The sequence below is a fragment of the Heterocephalus glaber genome, unplaced genomic scaffold, assembly GCF_053883595.1.
Source record: "Heterocephalus glaber isolate CG9 unplaced genomic scaffold, H.glaber_assembly_v1.0 deba00001498, whole genome shotgun sequence".
Lineage (NCBI taxonomy): Eukaryota > Metazoa > Chordata > Mammalia > Rodentia > Bathyergidae > Heterocephalus > Heterocephalus glaber.
The window spans coordinates 2,331,983-2,357,714 of NW_028258321.1; the positions used below are offsets into that span (position 1 = coordinate 2,331,983).

Genomic DNA, 25,732 nt, shown 5'->3' on the forward strand with positions numbered 1-25,732 from the left:
CTAGCAAAGCAAGCAAAAGGTACAGAAGCAGAACGTCCTGCTGTTAGAACATTTGTAAAACAATAATTGATTAATTGTTATTTCTAAAGAGACTTTCTAAGGGGAGGAGGTTTCTAAGCTTCCTCCTTCTGAGTTTTCATCTAAAGGGCAGGCAGGTGGGTCAAGCAGCAATATGGAGTCTGTCTTGCTAACTAGGGTCTTTCACTTTGGCCATTTATAAGACTTCTTTTGAGAAGTGTCTATTTTTATGTCCTTTTCTTGTTTTAGTGAGTTTTCTAGCTATTGAATTGGATTCCATATATATATATGTTATACATTATATATACATTGAATAATCAGCCTTCTATCAGATGTATAGTTTACAGCTACTTTCTCTCAATGCATAGGTTGTCTCTTCGCCTAATTGTTTTATTTGCTGTACAGAAGTGTTCTAAATTGATACAATCTCATCTGTTTTGTTAGTGGCCTGTACCTCTAAAGACATCTCAGAAATCTTTACTCAGACCGGTGTTGCAGAGCATTCCCTGTTTTCTTCTAGTTCACTGTTTTAGAGCTTACATCAAGATCTTTAATCCATTTTTGGTTAACTTTTATGTATGACCTTAGATAAAAGTCTAACTTCATCCTTCTACTTGTGAACATGTTGTTTTCCCATCATTTTTTTAAAAGACTGTCTCTTCTCCATTTTACATTCTTGTCATCTTTGTTAAAAATTAGTTGACCGTAACCATTGGGGTTTTATTTCTGGCTGTCTATGCTGTTCCCTTGGTCAGTGTGTCTTTCTTTTTTTTTCTCTCAGAACTATGCCATTTTGCTTACTTTGGTTTTGTAATAGAGTTGGACATCTGGTATCATGATGCACTCAGCTTTGTTCTTTTTGTTCAACATTTTGGTGGCTACTAGAGATCTTTTGTGGTTCTATATGGAAGAAGAAAATCTTTAACCCAAGCAAAAATTTGAGTATGAAGAGAGATATCACCTTAGAAATGCCTGTGGTACTTACAGGTGGTCACTGTGACCCAGCGAGAAGCACTGGGGACTTGAGAGAGAAATGAACAGCTGCCACTGCTGGAGCATGGTCTCAGCAGGCACGGGTGCTGTTCAGGACCAAGGGCTGCTGCTATCACAGCTGCTGGTCGGTGCCAGTGCTGCATTCTCATCTTCTGGATCTGGATTTGCAGAGCCTGAGTGAGCTGTAGAGCCTTTCAAGGCAGCCGTGCTGGGCTGCGTGGAGCCCCCTGTTCCTCTGCTCTAAACCCCACTTTTGAAAGGCAGCCTCCCTTCTCTAGCTGAGCATAGGTTCTGGGTGGAGGGAGCTCATTATTCTGCGAAGCAGCTGGTGCAGATAATGAGAATGCTTGCAAAGAGCAGCACAGTGTCCTAATTACCTGTGGCAAGGAAAACATCTGTGTAAGAAAAGTAATGAAATTAATTCCAACGTCTAGCAGTTGCATACATTAATTGACATTAATTAATGCCAAATTACAAGATGCTTCCTATGGAATGGCATGATACATTCACCAGAATTGGATATGGAAAGAGTTCATCATACTTAATGCTATTACAGCAAGCCCTGAGGGGGATAGGAGGGATTGGTCCCTCATTATAAAAGGCAGCCAGCTTCTTTCTATTTCCATTAGGAAGAGAAAGGGAACAAACCAGGAGCACTTTACCAGGCATTCAGCTCAGAACTGATCCTTTGCCCTTCAGCTTGTGAATTTTACTTTGAGACATTCTGAGCAAGAAGTGGTTTAAAGGCTTCTTCAGGGCTTTCTTTCATGTCACCTAACTGCACCTTGTAATTCGCAACCCAAAAACGGGTTTAGGTCACAGCTCAGCCACAGTGTGCCTGTGCCATACGGCGAAAGGAGGAAAAGAGAAATGCAGAGAAATCAGATGCAGCTGATTGCTGAAGCCCAGGGCTCCTCCCCCACTTCCTACCTCAGAAGTCCTGGATGAGGGGTTTGTAGGTAGATCGTGCAGTCTTCCTGCACTGCTGCCTTTCCGTTCTTGTTGAAATTTCATGTACATGTTTTATTCATTTACAACTTGCAAAAAATGTGGATCCATAATGCACATAGTTTAAAAATCTTTTATTTCGGAATGATTTTAGATTGAAAAGCTATGAGGATTGTTTAGAGTGCATGTGCTCTCTACCCAGTCTCCTAGAGTGGTAACGTTTACAAAACCAATGCTTATTTTTCAAAACTAAGGAGTTAGCACTGATGTGATATAATTAATGGGTAAGTTCCTTTTATAATATAAAATTCATTAAGCAGTCCCTTGTGGAAGCAGGAATTTCAATAGGAAACCATGCATTGGATAATTAGTCATTCCTCTGTTGTTGCCCATTTTGTTTTCTCTAGTTTTATTTTTATTACTAAACAAAGCTCTGATGAGCATCCAGGTGGCTGAATCCTTGGGCCAATCACCGTCTCCTTAGATAGAATTCTCAGAAATGAACTTGAGCTGAAAGACACATTTTTAAATATCTCTAGCTAGATTGTCTAATTACAACTTAAAATCTAATGTGCAGGTGTTTTCATTTTGTATCTAGGTATATCTGTTGACGCCCAGATAGAAAGAAGACAAAGTACATTTTATTAAAAATTGACTCCAAATGCACTGAGGGTTTTCATGCAATTTAGTGTACTAGAAATAAACCAAAGGCACAGTCGGGCCAACCAAGTGAAAACCCTATACAGTACTGCCGTGTCTTCAAAGTCTGTTGCTTTGAGCTTCACTCTAGCTACAAAATTAGTTGATTTATTCTGTAGTGTTGTGAGGATGAAATGTATTAAATCAATGTGAACATCTTCAAAATGTTTGACAGATAGATGCGCAACAAATGTTACTTTCTGCACTTCCTTATTTTCTCCTCCACCCCTCAGATATATAATTTCAGTATAGATGAGTTACACATACGATGTGTGTGTTTATATTTTCCATCTTATGTTTGATAAGGGATCTGTGAAATGGAGATACAGGTCTTAAGCAAAAACTGTTAGATGCTATTGAAAATTAAACAAGGATTGTTTATCCATCCATAAGTCTTCATTACGTATCAGCTCTAGAAATGATCATGGAAGTTGTATTTCTAATTGCAAGTCCAATAACTCCTAATGAGAAATGTCTGACTGAATTTTCTTTAACTGTCGTCTTTATTCATTATCTCACATGAGAATCACGGAGGCAGAATAGATCTAGACTTGATAAGGTAGGAGCTCAATGACGTCATCCAGAAAGAGACCCTTTCTCTGTGTTTTCCACACTCCTTCATGAGCTTATGTATAAGACGGCTTCTTCAGCTAATGGGAGGGCCAGAGGAGGTCCCCAAACCCTGTATTATTGTTCAGGGATGAGGAGGGGCTCCTCCAGGGTCTCCTGGTGCGTCCCTCTCTTCTCATTTGCGAGCACCGGGTTTAAATGACCTCTTTAAATTAATCAATGACAAGGAGACAAGGACAGTCCTGAGTGGGCTTAGACCCAACAAGATGAATCCTTACACTGAGAAATTCCCCATCACAGGTGGACAGAATGGCCAACAGATCTCGCATTGGCTTTTTCAACAACTACAGAAGAGTGGATATTATCAGTTCACTAACTATATTTCCGTGCAGCTAGACTATTCAAGTTCAGTTTATTTCATCTTTTTAAGGACTGACTATGTGCCTCCAATTAATTTTATGATGGTAAAAGAGAAAGCAAGAATATTAACCTGCTTGACAATAACAACATTCTAGAAGTTTGAACTTCAAAACATTTAGCATTATATTATTTGATAAATTTTATCTAGTAGCTAATCTACTAGACAGCTGATATTGTTATTTTTGCTTAATAGATAAAGGAATCAGGATTTGGGAAGATGAAATGATTCCCTGTGAACTCAGCAGCTAGCGAATGGCCACCCCAGAACTTAAATCCAGTTCTCATAGTCACAAATCTTCTTTGTTTCCATGACTGCAAATTACTTTTTGAAAAAGTAAAGTTGCTTAAAAGCCGAAAAGGAATGTGAAATTAGAGAATCAGGAGGAATGTAAAATTGCGAGGTAAAATTTTGTGTGTCATAGGAAGAATGATTCTGGAAGGAGATGAGACCCAGAAATTATTTTAAGGAAAAATATCTTTAGTTGTGCTCTAAAATATGAATATCTGAAAAGGGAGAAAATATCTGAAAAGGCATAGAGCATTTACTTCAAATTTGAGGATGGTTTTACCAGGGGTACATGGGGGAGCGCTGGGGAGCCACCCCATGCCCACAGGAGGCTGCAGGTGAGGGGCGGTGAGTCAGGCTGTCGCTCATCTGCAGCCCACAGCAGTAGCCTCCTTCTTCCGTGGAGGTGGTGGTCCTGGGGAGGCCTACCCTGCTCATGTCCTCTGGAGAAGTCTTTCGTACACCCTCATCTCTGTCCCTGCGCAGGACTCCCATCCCCACTACACCTACGTGGTCCTCTCCTGCTGTGTGCATCCGGAAGAGGCACTGTTCTTTGAGCTCTTAAAACACCGACTCAGGCATTAACCATCAAAAACAAGTGCAATAGCTTCTTCTATTCAGAAACATTTATTTCAGTAAGGAGGCCTTTTCTAGCAGACCTTCATTTACGGCCTGCTATATACCAAAACTTGAGTCTACAGCAAAGAGCAAAAAATAGATCAATGGATGGATGGACAGATACAAGAAACAAATGAGAAAAGATGAGAGAGAGAAGAAAAAGAAAGACAACTGTCTTCATGGAGTGTCTCACTGGAAATTACATTACAATTTGAGTAGCATATAGAAATAAATAAAATAATTTTATATTTTAATAATGTCTGTGGAAAGAATTCACAGGACGGTGTATCATAGGGTGTAATCGTGGAAGGTTCTGAAGTGAGCTGAAATCTATAGCCTTCTTTGGAAACAGCCTGTGGGGGAAGCATTTTAGGCAGAAAGAATATATGTGAAACATTTCTCAGATGGTGGAAAGTTTGGCCAAGATCCTGAATGTAAAAGTAGGTAGAATTAGAAAAACCTCAAGAAAGATACAAAGAGGGGCATGGGGAGAGGCAGGAAGGTGGAGTGGTGGGTTTAAATTTATTCCGAGTGCAGCGAGGCAGAAGCGGTCTGAAGTAAGGGTGGACACGATGTAATCCAATGGAGTCCTGAGTATCTGGAATTGGAAAGTGGGACAGCATAGATCCGCAACAGACACCGACTGGGTGTGAGAGCATGAGACAGACGCTGCGTGTGCCAGCCGGGGTAGTTTTCAGTGAGATCCAGGGTCTCAGTATGCTCGTCTATAGACTCAGGAGTCTCTATTGTGTTTCACTTCTAGTCTGTAGTGGAAGAAATACCCTCACCCTAATAACAATCCTCTTACTTAGAGTAGCACCTCTGCCAGCAAAGATGGTCCATGCTCACCCGCGTGTGTTTCCCTGTCCATCGGTCCAGTCAGGGTGTGGAGGGAAAGGCCACCAAAGAGAAAACTAGAACTGTGAAGCCACAAGTGTTACTGCCAGTTTTCCAGAATGCTTCGTTTGGGAGAGAAAAAGAAAGAACAAATATTTGGTATTTGATCATGACAGGAGTTTGTGGGGGAATCAGGAGAGAGTGGCATTGATAGCAAAGGGGGTAAAATAACAATGATAATAATGATAATGAAAACAGTGATGCACTTAAAAGATTGCGAGCCTTCTTTAAAGACGTGGAGATAGTAAAGGAAATACAGAGATATCCACTCCGAGTCTAAAGCTCTGTGTGTACACCCCCATCCTGTTTTGTTTTTCCAGATTCACAATATCTAACTTGCAGAATGCAGAACTGCACTGAAACCAACAAAAATAAACCTTTCCCGGGCTACATCGACCCAGACTCTCTGATTGTCCAGGATGACTATGTGTTTGTTCAGGTAAGAAAGAGCCCCTTCTGCCGGCTGTCTCAGCAGTGCTGGCCTGTTTCTGGCTCTGTCCTAGTCCTTCCTGCCTGTTCAAGGCCGGGAGAGTAAAGATGGGAGGAAGATGGAGGGTTGGGTCTGTCTGCCTTTGGAGGACCTGCCTGGCCAGGAGAGCTCTGCTTAGCCTCCTGAGATTCTCACCACAGCGGGGGTGGGCCCTGTTCATCCCACCCGCTTCCCCAGGAAACCTCCAGCCAGCAAAGCGACTGATAGATGTGTCAGTCTCTTCTCACCAAGGAACCCGGGCCGGTCAGTGGCCTGGTACTGTCTTAAAGGTAGAGGCCAGACCAGGGAGGGGAAGCTCTGTGCTGCCTGGGAGTTGGGGACGCAGTGGCCAGGATGAGAACAACCAGCTTTGCCTGGACTGTGATTAGGAGATGGAGACTGAGCATGAAGGCATTCAGCTCGGCTTTCACCCCCGAGAACGGGGTGCTCGTGAGGAGTTAGGAGAGGAGGAGTGTGAGCGTGCTTTGCTCCTTTGAAGCAGTTTTGGGAAATTTAGTCTTGTTTGGACGATGCACTTAAACATTCAGTTGTTACTTTCCATTTCGAACATGACTGACGTAGGTATAATTGCTAAATAGCTTGTGTGTGCATAAATAAAAACACAAGGACATACATTCTAGACGTTTGTGTGTGTGTGTGTGTGTGTGTAAAATTGTGATTTGGAATATTTGAAAATTGTGTTGTGAAGCTATTTTAAAATGTCTAGCACCAGCCTGTGTACTGTTTGAATGTTTCACAAATGATTTAGCATGCCCACCATTTCCTTTTCCTTCAGAGAAATTAGTAAAGAATACTCTGATAATTTCAAGTGACATTCAAATAGTTACATAGTCCGGTCTGTCTGATGCATTTCTCAATCAGGACCTCTCCCAGGAACCTTTGCTGGTTTCTAGTAACATTTTATAATCCACGCATATGACTTACAAATGAAACTCAGCTCTGCAGTTACAAGCTCACGTATTTTCTACCCATACCATTATGGCCATGATTCTGTCACCATCACCGGGCTAAGAGGTGGTCTGCCACCTACTGGTGAGGAAGTTGGTAACTTTCCCATTCCTGCTGCAGGCTCACCCCAGCGTTCGTTGTCATTCTGAGCGTGCAGACTCTGGGCAACTTCGATCTCCAGGCTTTTGCAGAGGTCCACAATGGCTACTGAGCAGTGAGGGATAGACAGGGGACCCTTGATAGTGTATCCCTACATGGCACTCCTAAGACAGAGTCAGACTCTTTGTTGCCCTGCCTCACACCCATGGCTTGTACGTCCTAGACAAAATGCCCAGTCTTCACAGTTTTCTTTTGAAAGAGATCTGGAGTTTCAGTGCTGCCTTGCTTTTCTCCCTGGCGTGCCACCACTCCCTTCTGTGGGACATGAGCACAGTCAGTGCGACTCCGTCTAACTGGGCCGGGTACCGGAGATGTGAGCACCCTTCTGCTGTTTGACCGGGACTGTTTCTGCCTAGTGCAGCCAGTGCACCTGTTGATGTGGCTGTGCACTTGGGGCCGGGAAGCTCAGCTGCCTGGCGACAATGAGCCAGGGTAGCCCGAGGCTGGGATTACTGGGGAGAAAACTAGCTGAGCCTGTTTCCTGGCCTCAGGGCACAGTGCCGAAGGAGGAGTGGAATTTTTTCGAGCAGGTTCAGTGTGGGCCTCCGACCAGTGCACCTCCAGCGTGACTTACCTTTGAACACTTGCCGCTTTTCGCAGTTGTCCAGCCCACTGCTGCGTGGGTGGGTAACTGCCCCCTTCCACTCAAGCTCCTCTGTGACCCAAAACCTTTTCAGCAGCTCTTCTTACAGCCTTGTTTTTACATCACAGCTGACATCGGGGGGAAGACCACATTACTATGTGTCCTACCGAAGGAACGCCTTTGCACAAATGAAGCTTCCGAAATACGCCCTGCCCAAGGTACGTCCGGTCCTGCCTGCGCCCCCAGCACCCGCAGTCCCTCTCTCTGTTTCTCAGTCTCCTGCTTCCTTACTTTCTAGCTCTGCCAGTCTCACTGCCCTCCTTTCTTGGTCTTTTTTTGTCTCATTCTCCCTTTTCTCCTTTCTCTTTCCTTCTCGCTCTGGAATTCCTGATATTAGAGAACTGACTTAGTAACTGATTTATTTCTGTTTTTCAGTAGTAAAGATTTTCCACCGATGTGCATTAATATTCTGTTGATATGGAAAAGTAAACGTGTTCTATCAGGGCCATAGACACGACCCACTTCTACCTCTGTTGCTAGGACAAAATGTGTATTGAGGGTGCGGCACACACGACTCCAATCGCTACTTTCTTTCTTTCCAGTGAGACTTAGAATACGTGTCTTTAGGGTTGTGCTGCACAACTAACGTTTTTGGCCCTCTGGACACACTGTCCTTTGGAAATAAGGCCTAGGCCTTCTCCGGCCGACATCCAGTCTCTCCGGAGACGGACACCGAGCTGTTGATGAGCAGCGCCACCTGGTGGAGGTCTCACACGGGCGCTCAGCCGCACGTGCAGTGTCGCAGCCCTTCCGGTGTATTTTAAGTTTGTTATTACATCGTGGCTTAATCTCAGAGCAGGGGAGATAGATGGGTGTGGGAGATTGGTAAGAAGAGGATTCTGCAGGTTCTGTTAAAATGATAGCTCGGCTTTGAAACTTTTAAGTTGCACAAAGATCGTAATGAACTTGTCGAGTCTTGGTGCGTTTCTCTTTTATTTTCATCCTTGATTTGTGGTGTGCTATCTTGGGCCCACACCAGCGAGCTGCTCGAAAATTATGATAGAAACAGCGCAAGGGCATAGCAGGACTCCTCTCTCAGGAGATCCAGTGGTGATAGATTCCACTGCCTTTCCTGGGCACAATTCTCTCCCTTGGCCACCACTCTACCGCTTACCCCAACAGTAGGGGCTGTCATAGCCCTGTAGAGGTAATAATGCACGATTAACCCCACCCACCTATGTCCATGTTAGTAGTTAATACTAGTTAATACTGTTTTCAGCTCCTCAGAGATTAAGCACTGTGGTAATTGCCCAGAACCATATGTCTGTGTGGGTATACACATTTAAATGCTTCTTGCTCATGATTTGGCTTAGTTTTTTTTTTCTAAAACAAGATGAGAACGCACAACGATGACTTATGTGTTAGATGAGAATTGGATGGAATTTGTATGTAAACAAAAACTGAGTGTTATTAAAATTACCCTTGATAATCTCTTAGGAAAGTTCCTGAGGAAAATGGACAAATTTTCTCCGTAAATAAAGCAGAGTTCCCACCTACTCCAGAGTACTAAAATAAATTGTGATTTCTTTGGCCAAAAATGAAGTAGATAGCTTGCAAGGTTTGTGCCATTAAAAACAAAAATTATACTCAGTGCAGTGGGAAGTTGTGGTCCAAGAGGCAGGTGGAATTGGGACCCAGTCAGGAAATAGCACTCGATTCCTTCACTGAATGCTCTCTTAGGTCAGCCTGCTCTTTGAGCGAAATAAGTCTTGCCAAGACAAAATGCCATTTGCCACAGAATCGAGGCTAGAACTCTAGTTTTCTGACACCCAAGGTAGCGATTATAAACTTTTATGCCTTTGAGAGTGAACCGTCACTTCTCTTGTTAAAACATAACATCACCGTCATCCCCTAAATTTGATATATCTATATTAGCAACATTGAGGGGAAACACCCCTGTGACCTAAGGAATCCCAGAAGCAGAAGCATACAATCAGAGAAGCTTCTAGGACCCCACGGCTGATGATCCCGGAGAGACCACATTGCTTGTTCAGAGCCCTCAGGCCCATTACGGCTGACAGTCCCCCCAGTGGCATCTGGCCAAGGTAGAAGCAGAAGTTTGACTTTGAACCTGAATCAGCATCTGTTTCCTCCCTCTGCTTTCCCAAAGGACGATGTTCCATGATTCGGCCTCATTTGCACTCCGAGGGTAGAATGCAGTAATTAAATTAGCTTGTTCCCACAAAATGGGAGCTAGTACAGCAAATGAATGGGTTATTTGGTCCAGGTGGGTGTTTATTATATAAAGCCATGAGTGGCTTCATTACAATCCCATTACACCTTCAAAGAGAAGCCCCAGCATGGGTGGAGGGACCTGCAGCAGAGGGGCATGTATTTCATGGCCTTCTGTCAGGCCCAGGATTGCTGCCACTGAAAAGGAACAAAGAAACCTTCCCTCCAACCAAAGGAATAGAGACAAACCAGCATTTTCATGCTCAAATTTTATTTAATTATCTGTTCCCATTGTATCCAGCTCCTGAAAAATCAGAATTCCCCTGAGCTGTGTTTTAAAAAATTAATAACATAATGGTAAAGAATAGGCAAGGGAGGACATTGCCCTTGCTGTTAAAAGCTCATAGTCCTCTCCTCAGAGAGAGAGCGATAGTCTTTCTTCCCTGAACTTACTTGGAGCACATCCTGAGCCACTCAAGTGAGATGAATGAGGCAATACATATGAAAGTGCTGTGAGCATTTTGGAGGACAGATACTCTATAAAAGCAAGGTAATATTATTATTAGTATGGATCCGGTTGTCTCTTGGTAGAAGATCAATGGGCACCAGGGTACACGTGGTGTAAACGCTGTTTGATTTGTGACAGAAGACCCAGATTTGGGCCTGGATCTGCCACTAACTTGTGTTGAAACCTTGGACAGCTGCTGTATCCATTTTTCTTTGCCTAATTTTTTTAAATAAGGAGCTTAAATACAGAATAATAGTTTCTCAGATCTATTAGAATAAAATGACCTTGTTGATAGCCCAGAAAAATTTCATCCTGTGATCAAACAACTTAAGAAAAAAAAAGAAGTCCCTCCTGTGTCCCTTTCCTGGAGACAACTCGTGGGGTGTTGGAGATTCTGGACTGCCCTATCACCCGAAGCTCTGGTTCAGCATTAATTAAAACATTTCACCAAAGGAGTCCTTGCTCCCTCTTTTTAGTCTGTTAAAATCCAACAATGTGAGTGTCTCACACAACAGACTTTTGTGCGCCAATAGAAGAGCTGTAAGTTTCCATCTTGGTCTAAAATTGTGTGATTCAGTGAAAGAGAAAGAGTATTTTCATGATAGAAGAGGAGGATTTAGGCAAGAAGGAAAAAGAAGGGTGGCATTTGAAATGTCAGATTTTTCCATTCAAATATTTAAAACCAGCATCATTTTTTTAAAAATCTGTTCAATGTAATTAGATTATATGAAGAGAAAAAGAGATCAGTTCTCAGCATATCTCAACACGATCACTTTAGTCTGTTTTTCTGTGACTAGTCTCTGAGTAATCTAGATTAAAACACTCGATGCATCTGGGTTTTCAGTTACAAATCTACAAAATGAATGCCATGCATGGTGAGTTAGAACAGATAACCTACTCCAGTGTTGGATTATTTAATCAAACATCTTCTGTGAGGACTCCAGAAATTCACCAATGCAGAAATTCACTCTGAAGGTACAGAGGTGGGAAGTAGCTGTATGCTCTTGCCAGCTTACTTTTGCAAGTTTAACTTGAATTTGGGGATTAGATAACATTCTTCAGAAGGAATTCAACATGAGTTGAGAATGCCCATTTGGTAGCTGTAAGTGCCAGGGTAGAAGTTTTGGTCTTCACCCTGTAGTAAATGGTGAGCCTGGAAAGGTTTGCCTATCAGTGGAGTAAGGAATGGCCTCCATTAAGAAAGAAAACATTTGAATGAATCTTTTGTTGAGTATATTACTGAGTACTCTAACATTTACAACACAGCAAAGCCAAAGCAACCTTGCTTAAATAATAAAGGGGGTAGAAAGGCTCTCTTAACTGAAAATTTCTAGCAAATATGGAGCAAATAATGCTAAGTGTCAGACAGTGAGTGCTTAATAAGTGGTTTTATCCTCACCAATCTGAGGGAGGCATGCTGCTATATCTCTGTTTTGCAGCTAGAAATTCTAGACACAGAATTTGTTCACGTGTCTAAATTAGAGTCAAGGACTAAGCTCATATTAAAGTGAGAAGTTTTGGATAGAAGTTAGAATTCCCCAGTACTAGAATTTTAGCCAAGGAAGATTGTCAGGTCTCCTGAAGCCTCTTCCAGGATTGAGCAAGGCCCATTTGTGAAAATGTTAGTGGCTGGCAAGAATCTTTCCACGTTCCTAGTCTATGTTTGTGATCATGTGCAACTCTTGACTTTTTCTTCTGCTTATTTTGCTTTTTGGTTTTTGAAGTTGTAGTGTGCCTACTGGTTTGGCTAGAGGATAGAATACAGCTGGGAGCATCTGAGGAGGCCTCCCCAAGAGGAGACAGTAAGGCTGCTCCGTGCTGGCCTCAGTCTGTCCAGGGTTCTGAAGGGAGAAGGAGGATTTGGAGCTCCCATCCAAGGAGCATCTGTCTGCTGCCGCCGTGATCCCTAAAAGTTTCCCCCAGAACCCCTCAGAGCAGAGGTTTTGGTTGTCAGCTTAAATACTAATGAATGGAAGTCAGCACTACGGGTCTCTGAGGAAACTTTTTCTCCTGGGGGTTGATGGGATTGTGAGCCTTAGGGGGGGCTTTTCAAACTTGAATGTGCCGACTGTTCCCATAGGAATTTTGATTCCTTACATGGGAACAGGGGTTCTGGAGTCTAAGGAGCTTGGTGGTGATCCCTGTGTTGCTGCTTCATGGGCCACAGTGAGAGAAGCAGTATTTGTTTATTTCCTCTTTGCCTCCAAAGATTTTTCTCATATTCATTCCATGTAAATGTGCCACATTTGAGCCTGGCAAATATATCAGAATGATTGGTTCTACGAAATCATGTATATGTAGGCATATGTTTTTCCAATTATCTAATAAGGTGATTAAATTATAACTCAGCTGCTAAGCATCCCTCTGTCTTATTTTCTCATGACCTCACTGCCTAACCCCACAAGTGACAAAGGAAATATGTGATTAAAACTTAACAAAGTAATTATTGTTTGCCACATGCTAAAAAGGAAGCTCTCTGTCCTTCATTAAAGTGCTAGCTCCTATTCGACAGTGCACTGAGTGGATTAATGTATAAAAGCCTATTTCCACACCACTTCCTTGTCTTTCTGCAGGACATGCACGTCATCAGCACAGATGAGAACCAAGTGTTTGCAGCTGTCCAAGAGTGGAACCAGAATGACACATACAATCTCTACATCTCAGACACACGGGGCATCTACTTCACCCTGGCCTTGGAGAATGTCCAGAGCAGCAGAGGCCCTGAGGGCAATGTCATGATTGACCTCTATGAGGTATGTCACTGGGTTTCCTGGGCCTGAGCCTCAGCAGCTCCTGGATGGCCAAGGAGGGGCTGGTAGTTGATTGATCATTTTAATGCCAGGTCCCTATGTGGCCTGTTCCACTTGGGAGATGGCGGGATTTTTAAAGGATTTTTATGAGTTGGTTTGCCCAAGCCCAGGGATATGAAGCCCCAGGGACTTGGAGAATGTCTGGGAATGCAGCTTAGTAGTTTGCACAAGAGAGATCTCCCTGTGATATTTCAAAATAGCTCCCAAGGGCAGATGAGGTGTTTCTAAAGAGTGGCTGGGGGCTGCTCTTGCTCATCTCTGAAGGAGTGAAGGAGACGGGCTGTCCTTGCTTGCCAGCAAAACACTTCCTTTGGCCTTGCAAGCCTTTCTGGCCTCCCTTGGCTAATGACCCTCTTCTCCCATGGCCTTGGCTTGAGGTAAAATCAGTAGATTCTTTTTCCCAAATTTGGAAAAATAAATGAACAAACAACAACACAGCAGAGCTTACCAGACTTCCCTAAGGGAAATAGGGCACTTTGCTTCCCAAAATAACCAAAATTCAAAATAAAAACAAGAAAGTTGGACCAATCAGCTTTTAAGGCACATCTCAAAGATTTAATTGCCTCTTAAGGCACAGATAGGTACGAAGAAAGTTACTATTTGGTGGTAGATTTTTACCATTTTTCAGTTTTGTACTTGAAGGATTTATAATGGGTGATGATGAGACATTTACAGGTACCTTCAGGGATTGGTGAAGTGATATCATATACCTATATTCTATTTGAAAAACATCCTAAAATAGACTCAAATATGTACATTCATAATGACAAAGTGGTTCTGTTGAGGATACATTCAGGAATCAAATGGCTGTTTGTATAACAAGAAGCAATGGAGTTATATTCAGTATGAGAGGAATGAATTTCCCTTATGAAATTGAAGCCCATCATTGTAATTTTGCTTAGTGTTTCCATCTTCTTTCTCCCTCACAATTTTCTGGGAATGTTCTTCTGATAGGTCAACTTCCCTGTGTGTGTCGAGGCACATTAATAAACCGTATGCTAATCTAGAATCCAAGTGTTTTTTTAACAGAATTATCACAGATTAGCACAGAACATAGTTTGTATGTATATATTTAGAAAAATACACTGAAAACTTTTTTATATTTTCATAGGTTTTCTTCACTTTCTCTCCAGCCCATGTTTAAGATAAACATAGCATCGTGGGAGATATTTATGTATTCTGAGGACTTAGTTTCACATTCATTCTGGATAAAATTTAGAGCATAGATTTTTGGACTCAAGTTGCCTGAGATTAAATCCCCTCTGTACCATGTGTATAGATTCTTGAGACAGATCTTTCCCCTGTGAACTGCTGTCTCTTTGGTTTAAAATATGGAGATAAAAGCTGTACCGGAGAGGATTTCTCTGAGGATGAAATAAGCTCATCCTTCTAAAGTACTGAATGTGATGTCTGAAATGCAACAATGCTCAACAAATTATAGGTAGCAAAATTAATATTATGTTCAATGTATCTAAACACCAGTATAATATTCTACTCTTGTATCCTTCAACACTTACTCATATTATTTAAACATTCAATACTTTTCTTTTGAGTTCCTATGTCTTGTATGTTGCAGTTTGCCTGACCACAAGACATTCTCTAATGCCAGCTAGCTGTGTTCTTATAAACAGATGTAAATCCCCACATTTCTTTCTCATTTGTAAATGTCTCATGAACATGTAAATATGAAGGATGTCTTGTTGCAGGCCACGCATTCTCTTGCCTTGATCCGGTGTGTGCGATAGAAAGGTCATCTCGAGTCTTGAGCTGCTATGAAGTCCAAGATCAGCCCCAGTTTAGTCATCCCATTTGCTTTCCTGGACTCATTCTTTCCTTGGTCTCTAAAAAAAACAGTAAATTAAATTAAAAATAGAAAAGCCCTGATGTTGAGCTTGCTTTTCCCCCTTCCTGATTATCTCTCCCTCCTTTTGAAATAAAGTCTCTGGATGAATTGTGTTTTCTGCCAAAAATAGAGACCATTTTAATTGGTCCCATGATGGTGGGAAAGATGACAGATCTGGACAGGAATGACAATGCAATCTCTTGTTATTTGCAGCTATTTTCACCAATGATTTTCTGAATCCAAACATTGGCATCAGGTACGGAATGAAAAGAAGCAAAGTGACCTCTGAACGTGGCCAACTTTTCTTTGTTAATGCTGCCTTTCCCCTAGGTGTCTTTCTGGCCGGACTCTCTGCAGGGCAATGCTGGCTCTTGTTCTTGTCACTGTGAGTGGTGGCGTGACTGTTATGTAAAGCTGTTCTGCATCCTGGGGCCAGGAGGGAAGTGCCTTCGTTTTATTAGCCTGACAGTTCACAGCAACTTGAATTGAAATTGATGTGATCGGGATGGCAGTGCCGTATCTGCTGATTACCTAGATAGAAAGAATATTGGTGGACCCAGAGCCTGGCACAAATGTTCCCTTAAATCTGATTGTTCTGGCTAGCAGGAAGCTGAAAGCCATCCAGCATGAATTTCCCAGTAGAATTATAATGAATGATGAAAACTTAGAGATAAATGAAAAGTAAGAAAATCCATACATGAATTAATAAGGAGCAGAGACGAGCAGCCCATGAGGTGGGGCTGACAGCGACAGAATACACAGAGTGCGTGCTTGCTGGCCTTCCAGGGCGAGAGAGGAGAGTGTCATTTGTTCTCAGTGTCCTGCCGCATGCCAGTGCCCTGCTACTGCCATGTGTGTGTCCAGTTTAAGATGCTTTGGCAGAGGCAAACCATATAATGTGTAAGAGTGTGGGTGGGTCTGTGGATGAAGGACAGGCAGAGCTGGTGGGGTTTTGTGGAAAATACAGAAGGAAGAACTGTTCTCATTAAAACCAATCATTCTGTTTGCATTCAGATTGAAACCTGGCTAAAAGCGCTTCCCTCTCTGCTCTAGAACTACGTGTGGTGTACGGAATGAGATAGGGAAACGTTTAGGCCTATGTGTTGGGGGACAGAAAGCTGAGGTTTAGTTCCTGGAAATCAGAATTTTCTCTAAGTGTGAGTTAGCCATTGAACATGTACCCTGTTCCAGAGGGCCAAGAAATGTGAGCCCGGAAAGCATAGTGCCACCATATTAGAAATGGGGATTTGTTGATGCGATATAAGAGCTAATACTTTGGGGCACTATAATGTGCAAAGCTCTGTTTAAAGAACCTTATGAACTATCTCATTCAATTTACATATTAATTTCAAGATTTAGGGACTGACATCACTTCTCTCTCAGTAAATAAATACAATTTGAGAGAAAGAAAACAGCCACATTTACAGGATTATAAAACTAGTAAGTGGCAGAACTGGAGAATGCAGGAATATTGACGTGTATGCAAACTCTCAACCCTAAAGTACCATATCTCCCTGAAAGGTCAGTATCTGGGATTACAGTGGATTGTGAATAAAGAATAGTATCAAGATTAAAGGACACCAGAGGGCAGAACAAATAGCGTTACGTTTTCCCTACCAGGGGAACAGAAAAGCAGTCTGAAAGAAAATCGGTGTAAAGAGAATCAGCAGTTGATTGTTCCAGACCTATGTGCCACCTTCTCAACCAGGTCCTGTAGGATAGCCAAGTGCAGGTAATGGCTCCCAATTTTGCCTGGTGCATTTTGTGTGTAAGAAAAGCCTAGTGGATTATGTGTTTCATACACTAAAACAAGTGTATCAAAATTCTGCTATCCGGAGTAGCACAAGCATTGCAGTGGCATTGTGAGGGCTGAGAAACAGAACACAGCGTCTTGAGGTGGTCAGAGAAAAGAGATGTGAAGAGTGTGCCGTGACAGGCAGTTCCTAGTATATTTGTGTGGTGCGGCTGATGAAAGGAGTCTGACAGCTTTGGACACTATCCCCCTCCTTTGGGAAGGGAATACTAATCAACGATGAGGAAGAGCGCTTTGGCTTAATGGACAATGACTGTTCACGAACCCAGCTGAGTGAGCGGCTTGTGTTGGGAGTGAAGCCACCTGGCTGATAAATTCAGACTGCACAGGAAAGCGTGCAAATGAGAGTGAGTCACAGTCGGTGTCATAAGCAGCCTGCTGGTGTACATCACGGGAGAGGTAACCAGGGAGCAGGAGGGTCCTGTGGCACACTTCATGTGTCCGCTCTTTGAAAGAGAAAACTCAACTGTCTTGATAGTGTAGTTCTGGGGAAAAACTTGCCTCTTAAATCCCAGAATAAGAGGTAAACAGGGTAAACATGGACTCCATCCCAACATACATTCATCACAGTTTGTAGAAGAGGCCATTATCTCTCTAGGAAGAGAGCGCTGTTTGATCAAAGCCACAGGGAAAGAAAGAACATTTCCACTGATTTTGTCAAATGGGTTCCCCAGTTGCAGAAGCATACCTGCTCTGTGTGAGTATGTATCCCTTCTGACCAGATACTCTTTACGTAATGAAAATATCCTGTCCCAAACGCCAGAGAAATCAAGGTCTTGGAAAGAGTCTCTTGTTGGCCACAATTGTTCATCTCCTTTATTCTTTCACATATTTTTGCTGAGGGTTTGTCACTTGGGGTGGGGGTAGGGCAATCATCTCTCCATCAGCATCAGAAGAAAAATAAGCAAACACGAACACTTCTGGGCCAGAGTCCTCCCGGCTTAGCCTTCACATGAGACATTTGAAAGATTGGTACAGGACAGAACTGTCCAAAGTAAGCATGAAAAAGGAGATATCTGGGGCTCTCCCTTTAAATAATTTAAGAAATTCCAATCCCCAGCACCTAGCAAATTCTGATTTGCCCAAAACATTTGTTGAATGAAGGTACACTTGTTTAGGTATTCCAGGTCTGATATCTGCAGTGCTTAGCATGATACATTATAGATGCTGAAAATATATCTACTGAATGACTATTGACTGAATGTACTGAACAATGAAAAAATGGCCATTTCATATAACCATGATATCCCAGAATCATATTTCTGTCAGTATTCTCTAGGATGAGCGAAAAGTTTGGGAAAAAGTGCATAATCCAGCTACAGGGTGAAATATTTGAGTTCTGGAGTTAGACACTGACTTGGAGTCCAGATCTTAGGTTTCTCTAGCAGAATGATCATAATTAGACAAATGAACGTCCACATCTGAACCCTGGTTAATTCACATGCAGAATTGATAATACTGGCTGTGCCATTTAGAGAGCATGGGCAGATTTATATGCTCGTATTTGAAGAAATCTTTCATGTACTGCCAAACAATTATAAGCACTCAATAAGTTTAGGTTACTGTTGTTGTTGTTTTTATATTTCTAATACAGAACACTTACTCCTTATTGAAAGCAAAACTAGGGTCCCTTGGACAAAGTGACTTTGCTATGATGCGTAGAAAAGAAGCAATTGGTGGGGTGATTGCAAACCCAAAGGTGATGTTCATATTGGAGACCGTAATGTGAGAACTGACAGAAAAAGGACAATTTGAATTAACTTCTTGCAGTAAAGATAACACAGAATATTGGGAGGTAAAATATTAAGATTTGTTACTTACATATACCAACTCCCCACAGTGAATGTGGTCATTATATACTGTAAACATGTACTAATAAAAACAAATATTGTAAAAAAGGAAAGAGTAGTAGGAGGTTTATAGGAACATTATTGTCCATAAGAATATTCCGCAGAGATGGAGACCAAGATGAGGGATGAATAGAAGAACAAAAAGGTGTTGGGGCAGTCAAGATGAAAAGACATTCTGATTTCTGGAAATGGCTTATTGAGTTGGAGTTTGAAAGCTGAGTAGGGAGAGACACATCAGAAGGTTGTTCCAGGATTTGGGGAGTGGCCTATGTGAGCCACAAGAACAAAATATGAGAACAAAGGTTGGGCTTTGAGATTGTCTTTTTGGGGTGCAGGACTTGTGATTGAATGTGCTCTGTGTCAGCATAGGGTTGAGCTCTAGCACTGTGCTGGCCGACTTTTCATTCCTGTGACAAAATACCTGAGAGTAACACTTTAAAAGAGGAAAGGTTTGTTTGTGCTCATGTTTCAGAGGTTTCCATCCATGGTCACTTGGCACCAATGTTTCCCGGCAGAAAAATTAGGTGGAAAGGTGAAGCCAAGGAAAGATGCTTACCTCATGGCAGCCAAGGAACAGAAAGAAAAAAGTGAGTAAAGGAACCAGAAAGGAAGGTGTATCAGTCAGTGTTTACTAGAGAAACAGATAAAATACAAGATATACAAACAGACAAGAATTACAAGGTTGGCTTACAGTGGCCGCCCACAGAGTTAGTTAGGCGTGGAAGTGCAAAAGGGTTATCTGCACACTGGAGACTGAAGGATCCAGTCGAAGGTCTGGTGCTCACTGCGGTATCCTGTGCAAGTCCATATCAGGAGGCCGATGGGGTCAGTGCCAGAAGTGTGAAGAGTCTGCCTGGAAGCCAGGAAATGATGTCCAAGGTGAGGGCCAAGACTGGAGATCCTCTGAAGAGACAGAAATAGATCCATCCTTCTTCATTTCCCCTCTATGCCATCCAGATGATGAGCCACCTTAGGGTGGGTCTTCCACACCCTAGGACATGGAATTGCTGAGCTGATTTAGTTGAGTTTCTGTTGCTCCAGTTGACATAATCAGTCAACCATCACAGAAGGGGTTGGGGACTAGATGCAGTCCCCAAGGCCAGGCTACAGTGATCTATTCCCTTCAGCTAGCACCCACCTCCCGTCTCTGTCAACTCCCCAAATGCAATCAATTTGTGGTCTCCTCGGTGGACTATTCCACGGATAGCATGACAGCCCTGGAGATCCAGTCCCTTCCCCAAACCCCCTCAGCAGCCAAGCCTTAAAAAGCAGAGAGCCTTTGGGGGATATATAATACCTAAATCTTACCTTTATATTTAAAATCCAATCAAAACGATGCCTTGGTGCCTATGATATTAAGTAATACAAAATAATTCTTACTCTTGAAACTGCTGGTATGAATTCCTCCTGTAAGAAGCAAAGAAATAAAAGTCGTTTCCCAGCACATTCAACATGCTCAAACTTCAGTAGGCATAAAATTTAGCAGGTCTTTCCCCTTAGGTAGACAAAACTCCCAAGAGTGGAGATGTAGCCTTTTCACCCGAATATCATCATGGGAAATTCTGTGTCTCTGTCAAGTCACAACTTCCACTGGGAACATTATTTTCCCCGGCCCCTGCAAAACATCTGCCTCACACTTTTCATTAAATTTGCATGTGGTATAGACAGAGAGAGGTTATCTGTCTATGTACAGCTATTTGTCCATCCTCAGTGGGACCTACACCTTACACACACACACACACACAGAGGCATACATACATACAAGGAAATGCTCATGCATGTACAGCCACACAATTCTACGTTTGGGGAACTAATGCTTCTATCTCGACATCTGAAGTCCTACCGTGAGAGAGTGGAAATGGCAAGATAGATGATGAGACTTTACAAAACCGCATAATGGGTGCAGTGAGAGAAGTAGGGAGATGGATTTTTCATGGTCAGAGTGGATGGCACAAATGCCTAGGAGCAGCCTGACCATCTTTGCTGACCAGGCCAAAGGGGCAAAGCAATAAAAAGACACCTGCAATGGACAAAGGGCCATAGATGCCTGCCAGAAGAATATAAGTAGACCCTCTCCAACTCGACTCCCAGTTTCTCTCCTCCATCTCCTTTGCCAAGATTTTATTCCTCAAGATAAACCTGAAGGGCAAGCTGTCAGAGATGAATTCCAAGGCACAACTCTGCTCAAGCAGCATTTGATAATGCCAAGCGGTCGGGGGCCGGTAAAGTCGCCACTTCTGCACATCAAATGAATCAGCTCTGAAACACACCTATTCCTGCTCTGGCACTCTCACCCAGAGAAGGAGAGGGCAGGAAGGAAAATGGGCAGGGAAACTACAGGATGGGTAACATTTTTATCCCTTCTGCATTTATTGTTATAACCCTCTAGAGCACAGAATGACTAAGAGTCATTTCTCATTTCTGGGTATGATATAAAGAGAAGACTAGCAGAGCTTTGTGAAATTCTAATGTATGAAATTTAATTTTTAAAGAACTGGCAGTTTGGTCCTATTTAAGTATATAACAGCCCCGTGAACATATGCGAAGCTAATTTGAGTTTCCTGTTGAGCAGCCCGTATGGAGCTGGTATGGTGAATAACTAAATATTATTTGTAATTAGCGCAGTATTGCTGGGAGGTAGAATGCTCCTGGAGTTTACGCCTTCTGCATTTGTTGAGGATCCACAATGCACAAGAAATTGTTCTGATTGCTGTTGATTGCCCAGAATGTGGCTTGTTTCCCTAAGTACTTCAAAGTATTCCTCTCAGCAATTCCTTTAAGGCATTTATTTGTTTACCGAACTTGTTGTTCCAAAGGAGTCCAAATGTGGTCCAACTCTAAATTATCCCAGATGTCAGATCAGCAGGTACAAGCTAATGAGGTCTCGCTGTGTCAAAATCAAAGGCAAGTGTATCTTCTGTTGATCGAAACCCAGCCTCTCTGAATTGACAAATTCAGAGCTGTGTTTATGGAAAAAACTTTGGAAGTCAAACAGATTTGAGAATGAAACCCAACTCCCTGTGACCTTAAGAAACTGATTATACTTTTACCCGAGTTTTCTCGCCCATGGAATTGAAGTAAAAGTTGTTATGCAGGTTATTCTATCACGGAGTGGGCACAGTGTTTGCTATTAACAAGGTCTCCTCGGAAGATGACAGTTATTTTTTTCACTCTCACTTAAAATGTTCACATTACAATATAAATGGCCCAGTTGAGTTAAATGGGCTTGTATCTGCTTGCCAGCTATTTACTCACTTCTGTGTATGTTCCCCATAGATACTTAATTGAGCTGTCCACTTCTTCATCCTCAAAATGTGGCCTATGACAATTACACCTCCTGGTGATTGTGAGCATTAAATCAGCTAAGAAACATGGAAGTGAGAATGCACTCCTCAATGCATCCCAGTCCTTTTCCTCCTGCCCTCCAGGTTCCTACATTGTGGTAACTTCACACAGGGGTAAAATAAGGGTTTGATAAAGTCTCCAACACTTGAGAAGAGAATCCACCATGGATGCTGGCTATTGCAGTTATGACAGCTTGTTAGTTGTTACCTCTTCCTCAAGATACAGAAAAGAGGACACAACCATATTTTCAGAGTAAAATAATTAAGACGAGCTGCTTATGGTAAGAGCAATGTTGTCATATGAATGGGGTAGAGATTATTTGATGATTTTCAGAAAATATTGCTTAAGTTTAAAATTTTTTCCCATATATTCAGTGAATGTGTGACTTAATAAAGAGATCATTTATAGAAAGAAAAAACAATAGTAATTACATTAGAATCTTTGATGAAGAACTTATTTCAATTGCCCAAGTCTACACATGGCTGAATAATAGTCATTCAGAGCGTGGGCTCTGAAGCCATAGAGTTCTGGGTTCAAATCCCAGGTCTGCCACTCACTGTGTGTGCGTATATACCAGTGAAAGCTTAGGGAAGCAGAACCACCTGGAAAGCCTGAGATTTGCTCAAGTGTGGAATAGAATACATGGTTCTTACCCAAGAGGACTACATTAAAGGAGGTTAAGTATTTAAGCCTAGAATACAATGAAAGTATCTCTTGTGTCTGTATAACTTGCCAAAGACTAGAACTGAGAACACCAGTTTGTCTCTTGGCCGCTGAGAACTGCTGCCAACCTATGTGAGGTGCACAATACACTTTCTTCACACTTGTTATGATCTCCGTACAGGGACACAACTTGGCTTCCTGCAGGCAGGCGGGGGTCAAAGCCAAGCAGTTCCCCACTCTGCCGTCACCTCGTCTCTCCCTCAAGACAAGTGCTCTTGGGAGACTCACACAGCTCTCCTTTTTATGTTTTTTTATTGGTTGGTGGATATCTGTTTCTTTTTTTCCCATGCAGTTTATTGGTACATTCTAGGTATACATTATGAAGACATTCATCATTGGGAATTTGTACCTGTACATGATGTATCTTGGTTCTTATTTTTTCCCCTTTCCCCTGCCTTCCCTTAACTCCTCCACCTCTCCCTGTTTACAGAAACTTCCTTTCCATTTTTTCCTTCTCATACTTTTTCCTTCCCTTCTTTCCTTTCCCCCACCCCATCTCTAGTTCCTCTACCCTTTGGCCCTTTTCTTCCTATTTTACATTATCTATTATATATTTTGGTCCTCATTTACTCTTGCAGTTTCTCACACCAGAGAAACTATTCGGTATTTACAAACGTGTGTCCTATTTATTTCACTTGTGAGTATGCCCTCAGTGTGCATCCATTTAGCTATAAATGCCTCTAGTTTCTCATTCTTTATGGCTGAATATACTCCACTTTATTTTTTTAAAAAAGCACATCTTGTTTATCCAGTCTCCAGTTGATGGGCAATTGGGCTGTTTCCAAGATTTAGCTATTACAAACTGTGCCACTGTAAACATAGGTGAGCATGTATCACTGTGGTATGATGCTTTTAATTCTTAAGGGAAGATATGCAGCAAGGAAATAGCTGGGTCAAATGGGGACTCTCATCCTAGTTCTTTGAAGAATCTCCACACTGATTTCCACAGTGGTTGGACCAGTCTGCACTCCCTCCAATAGTGGAGAAGGGTTCCTTTTTTCCCACAGCCCTGCCAGCATTTGTTATTGGCTAATTTCTTGATAGCAGCCATTCTTTCTGGGGTGAGGTGGAATCTCAGCATTGTTTTCATTTGTATCTCTTGAATGACCAGTGATGTTGAACATTTTTTCATATGTTTATTTGCTATTTCTACTTCTTTGTCTGAGAAATGTCTATTCATTTCAGATGCCCATTTTTGGATTTGATATTTAAATTTGGGGTGTCTGATTTTTTAAAGTTCTTTATATATTCTAGATAGCAGACCTTTGTCTGAGGGACAGCGGTGAAAATTTTTTCCCACACTGTGGGTCGTCTCTTCATGGTGTTGGTGGTTTCTCTTGCAGTGCAGAAGCTTTTAAATAAGATGAGATCCCAGTTGTTGATTGTTTGTGCTAGTTCACATGCTACTGAGGATTTGTTCATAAAGTCCTCTCGTATGCCAATGTCTTCAAGAGTTCTACCTAACCTCTGTTCCAGCAGGTTTAGCATTTCTGTTTTAATATTTAGATCTTTGATCCATTTTGATTTTAGTTTAGTGCATGATGAAAGATATAGGTCTAGGCCGAGGATTTAGCTCAATGGTGCCGCCGCCTGCTTTGCAAGCGCAAGGTCCCATGTTTGTTCCCTGGTACCAAAAAGAAAAAAAGAAAAATATGGGTCTAATTTTAGTCTTTGGCAAGTGGAGACCCAATTTTTCCAGCACCATTTATTAAAGAGGCTATCTTTCCTCCAGTGAGGGTGTTTGGCTCCTCTCTCAAAAATGAGGTAGCTTAGTATGTCTGGAGTTGTTTCTGCATCTTCTAATCTGTTCCACTGGTCCTCAGGTCTGTCCCTTTGCCAGTACCATGCTGTTTTTATCAGACAGCCCCCCCCCTTTTAAAGGAAAATAAATATATTCCATCTCAAATGGGTATATTTTTCAACCATGTCAATTTTTCCCAGGTAGCAGGGATAAAGGGAATGTTCTTGGCTAACAAGAAGATTGACCAGCAAGTGAAGACTTTCATCACATACAACAAAGGCCGCGACTGGCGCTTGCTGCAGGCACCGGACACAGACCTCAGGGGAGTCGCCGTGCACTGTCTGCTGGTGAGTGTTCATGGTGGAGCCGCAGCCACATGGTGCAGGCTGGAGATGGCACTCAACAGGAGGAAGCAGATGGGTCTGGCAGTTTTGTTCAGCCTGTGAGCGAAATGGGCAGGGAAGGGCATGGAGGAAGAAGGGTCATAGGGCTTCCCTTTGCAGTGGTCAGTGAAATAAAAGAACATGGGTAAGACTGTTGCTCACTTCTGGGATCCATGCTTCCAGCCTGAATTGTTTTGCTTTGCTTTGCTTTGTTTTGCTGTTGGAGATCAAGCCCAGGGCTTTGGGCGTGCTAAGCACATACCCCACTGCTGAGCTATACCTCCAGGTTCCCATGGGATTCTCCAATTGTGGTGTGACATTGTCCCTCAACACTCATCATTTCTCATGGAAATCACCTGTTAGAGACCAAAGGATCCACACATTTACTATACACTTGTCCACCTGATCAAAAAAACGTGTCGGTGTAATTCCTGTGGTAATGTTTCATCACCTTTTGAGATAATTTTATGACTCAAAAAGGGTTAAGAACCACTGATTTAAACTTATATTTGTTTTCTTTATAATACATTCCATCCATTTGTGTTAGTCTATAAAGCTGGCGTCGGCAGAAAAGATGGCCTGGGGGAAAATGATGACCCAGCACTTGTTTTTCTAAATAAGGTCTCACTAGAACACAGGCTGTTTACATATTCATGTATTCTTTATGCCTGCTTCCCCTCTATAATGGAGAGCCACAGAGCCATGACAGAGAGTGCAGGGTCAACAAAGCATAAAATGTTTATTCTGGGACCCTTAAAAAAAAAAAAAAGATGTGCTGATCCCTACTTTAAAGTGTGGACTTCTTTTAGTTATGTTACACCGGGAAGTAAGTATTATCAGCATTAATTTACTGAT

General features: G+C 42.3%; 1 protein-coding gene across 7 annotated transcripts in view; it reads left to right on the top strand.

Annotated features, from left to right (window-relative positions):
• The window catches only part of Sorcs1 (sortilin related VPS10 domain containing receptor 1), a 470,258-nt gene that overhangs the window by 356,595 nt on the left and 87,931 nt on the right, over positions 1-25,732 (top strand). For all 7 annotated transcript variants that reach the window (XM_021245560.2, XM_087185724.1, XM_013066085.3 and 4 more), the window contains exons 7-10: positions 5,770-5,888; positions 7,758-7,847; positions 12,943-13,122; positions 24,695-24,841. In XM_021245560.2, the coding sequence (XP_021101219.2) occupies positions 5,770-5,888; positions 7,758-7,847; positions 12,943-13,122; positions 24,695-24,841 (536 nt within the window). The remainder of the gene's footprint in view (positions 1-5,769; positions 5,889-7,757; positions 7,848-12,942; positions 13,123-24,694; positions 24,842-25,732) is intronic.